The sequence below is a fragment of the Chinchilla lanigera genome, unplaced genomic scaffold, assembly GCF_000276665.1.
Source record: "Chinchilla lanigera isolate Chin_1 unplaced genomic scaffold, ChiLan1.0 scaffold00021, whole genome shotgun sequence".
Classification (NCBI taxonomy): Eukaryota; Metazoa; Chordata; class Mammalia; order Rodentia; family Chinchillidae; genus Chinchilla; species Chinchilla lanigera.
This window is the reverse complement of record NW_004955422.1, coordinates 19,854,935-19,859,663: the sequence shown is the minus strand read 5'-3', so window position 1 is coordinate 19,859,663 and position 4,729 is coordinate 19,854,935. Positions and strand designations below refer to the sequence as shown.

Sequence of the window (4,729 nt, the reverse complement as noted above, 5' to 3'; positions counted from 1 at the left end):
TTTTTTTTGGTTTTTCTCCAGTACCAGGAACTGAACTCACAACCTTGTGCTTGCCAGGCAGGCACTTTGTCACTGAGCTAAATCCCCAGCGCCTAGTAGCTAAATCTTGGAAACAGCCCAAATGCCCATCAACTGGTAAATGGATAGAGAAGATGTGGGTTTTTTTTTTTTTATGCAACGAAGTACTACTCTGCCACAAAGGATAAGCCTAAGACATTTCTAGCTAAGTGGATGTACCTTGAGACCACATTCTTAAGTGAAATAAATTGGACACATATGTGTAAATACCACTTTGTTTCTCTAGTATGACAAACTGAAGGTATAAATAAGGACCAAAATGTATAACAGATTTTGGGAAATGGGAAAAAAATGTTAAAGTAAGAAGGAGAAATAGGGAGGGGGAGTGCAGAAGAAAGGGACAAGAAAAAAGAACAGAAGAAAAAAAGGGAAACAAAGCTTTTGTGAATAAGGAGGGAAGGGTTGAAGGGAGGGGAGGGGAATGGGAAAAAAGAAACAAAATATATCACGTGCAGGTACAAATTCCTATGATGAATGTGATCATGTATATCTAAACTGTACCAATAAAATAAAACACACACACACAAAGAATTTTCAGTTGGCCATGGTGGTGATATAGGGGAAGTGACATAACTTCCGACCTGAAAAATAAATAAACACAGCACCCCTCTGTTCCCAGCTCCTGTTGCAGCCCCTCTGCAGTCCTTAGGCCTGACCCACGCTCAGCCAGTTCCCGCACGGCCCGGCACCCTGACTGCCCCTGCTCTGCTTTCCAGAGCGCCGTTAGGGGTGTGGCTGATGGACCAGGCCTGGCTGGGCCTAAGTCAGACGACTTCACACAGAATCTCAGTTCTCTTCCTTGTTTTTGAGTGGTGCAGGTCTCAGGATTTAGGGAATATGCAGGCCTACGCCCCTCACACGAGAAGGGACAAAAGATGTTAGCCGGGTGTGGTGGCGCATGCCTGTAATCCCAGCACTCGGGATCGTTGCAAGTTTGAGCCCAGCCTGAGCTACAAAGTGGCCTCAAAGCCGGCCTGAAGTGCTTAGCAAGACCCTGTCTGAAAAAAGCAAAGAAAAAAAGAAAGGACAAAAGAGAAGCCAAGACCTGTGGGGTTTCATTAATCATTAATTCACGTGAATGAGCACCCTGACTTTGTCCTCTGGTCTTACTCTGCACCCCATGCCCTGAGAAATGTGTCAGGGTAGCTGGGTGTGGTGGCACATACCCATCATCTCAGCACTGTGGGAGGCTGAGGCAGGAAGACAAGTTTGAGCCCAGTTTGGGCAATTTAGCAATTTAGTAAGCCCTTGTCATAAAACAAGGGCTGCAGATGTAGCTCCTTGTGAACATCCTGGGTTCAATTCTCAATACTTTAAAAAAAAAAAAAAAAAAAAAGGCAGGTCAGGTCATCAAGGCTGGCTCCAGCCAGGGTGTGGCTGTGGGACTGTGCCAGGCACGCGTCCCACTTCATGCCTGGAGGCCCCGTTCGGCTCAGGTTCCTTCTGTGTCCTGGAGGCCACTCTTACCTCCACCTTAGTCCTCCAAGAACAGGACAGCACTGAGGACAAAGAGCAAGCTAAATGGTTAGAGTGACTTAATGATTAATATCCGGGGCCTCTCCCAGTGAGAGCCATGACCCAAGCCTCAGGTGAGGCTCCCAGATCCAGTGCAGGAGCCTTGCAGGCGAAGGCTGAGCCGCACAAGGTGGACGAGCACAGGGCTGCACTGGCACACGGAGAGCCTGAGCTCAGTTCCACCAGAGTCAAAAGTGGTCATGAGCTCAGGAGGCTGAGGCAGGAGGATTATTTTGAGTTCGAGACCAGCCTGAACTGCATAGTGAGACCCTGTCTCAAAAAGACAAAAAAAAAAGTGGCCATGAGGTGTCATGTTCCCTTTGCTCTGAGGCTGGCGGACTCCTCCAGCTGCTTCTCCAGGGTCCCCTCTTGGCGTGCCCCCCAATTCTGCATGGCCCCACACCCAGGCCCACAGCCAGGCAGCCCACAGCTCAGCCACAGCAGGCCACTGGGAGCAGCAGCACCTGCGCCCCTCAGCAATGCCGGTCCGTCCGTGGCTGAGGAAGCCGTAGGGGACAGATCCCACGGCTGTCACCGCGCTGCCCCTGCATGCCCGCGCTCTGCCCTCTCACCTGCAGGAAGCCCCCGGTGCAGCCCGCTATGAAGATGTGTGTGTAGCTGGGCAGCTGGGCCCGCCGGTCCTGGTGGGAAGTGGCCGTGAGCGCCTGCAGGGTGTTGCTGTAGACCCCAAACAGGACAGAGTTGACCACAGCTATGCTGGCAACCGGGAAGCTCATTCCCTTGAAGAAGCCCCGGATCTGCAGAGCAACGTGGTGGCACTACAGTAGGCAGGGCAGACCTCCCCTCTGCCCTTTCCAGCCTTGGCCAGGTCCCCCTCTGGCCAGACACCACTCGGAGCCCTGGCCCAGGGACGCGGTGCAGGAAAGGCTGGGATGGCCTCAGCTCTGTGCTACCACCTGGCCCCCCAAGGGTCCCAGATTTGGTCTTCTGTCTTCCAGCAGAGCCTTGCTGGGCAGGAGAAGGAGCTGGTGCCTCCTCCCGTGCTGCCACCCACCCCAAGGAAGACAGACAGCCACCCACCGACTCGTGGCGGTAAATTTTGACCATGCAGTCCACGATGCCCCGGTATGTGTTCTGGGTTTGCAGCCGCACCTGGATGGGGGGAACAAGGCAGGTAGGGCCGGCAGGCAGCCAGCTCTGCCCTCCGCCCCAGGAGCAGGATGCCAGCAAGGCAGAGAGGTTCAAGCAGGACTGTCCACCCCTCAGGTGCCTCTCCTAGACTCACCTTTACGGTGTCAAAGGGGTAGCCCATGACCAGGCCCAGAGCTCCTGTGGAGACAAGAGCGTGCTATGAGTGAAGACCTCATGCCAGGGCCAGGAAGCAAGTCTGAGAGAGGAGAGGGGATCCAAGCAGGAGGAGAGGAGCCCAGTCTCCTCAGACACCTGCTGTCCACCTCCCATCGGATGTCCAGAGCTACCCGTGCCCAGCCGCACACCAGGCACTGGCCCTGGACGGCGCTAGGACAGGAAAAAAGACCCCCGGCCCACCCGAGGAGATGCACGGAAAGGAAGCACAGAAGGCAGGGGCACCGTCGTCTCAGTGTTGTGGCTTTGATCCAGAGCAGGCCGTGCCCTCCTGGTATGTGCAGCCCCCCTACTGCAGCTGGGGGGACCATGCAGGAGTCCTGCTGGCCCCAAGGAAGGAGGCCCCGCCTCCCCACTTCCCGGACTGCTTCTGGAGCTTAGGGGAGGTCGCAGCCACTGAAGGCATTTAGGATGTCCCTGAGAGGAAGGCCACCAGGAGCTGGGCTGGGTGCACACCCACAGCAGGCCTCTGGGGCTGGCGTAGCACCCATCATTACCTGACAGAACCGAGGCCTGAATGGGAATGGGGAGCAGCAGATGGGGTCAAAGGTGGACTTCTTTCTGGACTCCACAGGATGGGACCAGAGCCGGGGGCTGTCCAGCCCTCAGCGTGTGCCAGGCTGAGGGGCCTTGGGGTGCAGGAGCAGCCCTTCCAGCCTGTGCCTCCTCCCTGCTGGTCACAAGCAGGAGGCCCTGGGGACAGATGGCTCCGAGACACTCTCAGGGGATCAAGGCTTTCGTCTCAGCTCTTCCTATGCCACCCGCCTTTCCGAGGAAGTGACCCACCCTGCGGGGTGATGTGCTAGAAGGGAGAAAATGCCTCACCTGAAATCCAGCCAGCCACAAACTCCTCCACAGGCATTGTCTGGGCTGAGGTGGGACCCGGCAGGTGCAGCTCCAAGCTCCACAGAAGAGACTGTCCGACTTGTCTCTCTCACCTGGGCCTGTAGATAATCTCCCACTAATATTTAACCCTGGCCGGAGGCTGAGAAAGTGGCCCAGTGCCCAGGCCTCTGGCAGCCAGGAGAGGGGAGCGGGCTAACCTTGGTGACCCTGAGATTGAAAGGGGTGTGTGGAGAAGGCGACCTCACGGGACAGGGTGACAGTCCACAGCAGGCCTGATCCCCCTGCCCAGGCAATGACAGCCTCTGTGTGGCCACGGGTGGCAGCCGAGTCCCAGCTAGCCAGACCCATTGTAGGCTGCCTCAGTCATCCAGGAATAGGCCCAGCCCAAAGTCCAGTTCACCTGCCTTGCCCACCCCACAGGCAGCCAGGCCAGGTAGTGGGAGAGCCTGGCCACCAGGGGGCATCCCAGCTCGAAAGGGCCTGCAGCCCCCGCCCAGGCCAGGGCTGGATGGGAACAACCCAGAAGGGAGAGGAGGCACCCCCAGAAGTGACTCACCAGGCCTGAAGCCCTCTGCTTTCTTGCAGAGGTGTTTGTGACTCCTCCGCGTGAGTCACACACCAGCCTCCCTCGGCCCCGCTCCCCGGGGATGGTTTGTAAAGGACCCTGTGTGTGTCTGCCCCGGCTCCAAGCTGCTCTGTGCCTGCTCACTTCCTCCCTCCCTCTGGCCTTCCGCCAGATGCCAGAACCTAGATCCTGGGCTTCCTGGCCTCCAAACTGTGAGAAAGAAATTCCTTCGTAAACGGAAAGAGAGCAAGGACCCAAATCTGTTCTAGACAATTTGAGCTCTTGCACTGCCACCCACCCTCCTCCGACCTCATGGCCAGCTGCCCCGACTCCTCTTCAACCAGGCCCCGTCTCCAAGCTTTTGCTCCCTCTGTCCCCTCTTCCTGGACACCCTCTCAA

At 56.6% G+C, this 4,729-nt stretch overlaps 1 protein-coding gene across 2 annotated transcripts in view; it reads right to left on the bottom strand.

The window, feature by feature from the left end:
- Slc25a45 (solute carrier family 25, member 45) overlaps positions 1-4,729 on the bottom strand; it is a 9,651-nt gene extending 4,922 nt beyond the window's left edge. Inside the window, exons 1-6 of one of the 2 annotated variants that reach the window (XM_005384496.2) lie at positions 4,640-4,729; positions 4,322-4,540; positions 3,745-3,863; positions 2,840-2,883; positions 2,635-2,706; positions 2,166-2,351 (exon numbers count right to left, since the gene is read on the bottom strand). In XM_005384496.2, coding sequence (XP_005384553.1) covers positions 2,166-2,351; positions 2,635-2,706; positions 2,840-2,883; positions 3,745-3,781 — 339 coding nt within the window. In that variant the 5' untranslated portion in view covers positions 3,782-3,863; positions 4,322-4,540; positions 4,640-4,729. Of the gene's footprint in view, positions 1-2,165; positions 2,352-2,634; positions 2,707-2,839; positions 2,884-3,744; positions 4,541-4,639 lie in introns of both variants that reach the window. The other variant, XM_005384497.2, reaches the window with a different exon arrangement.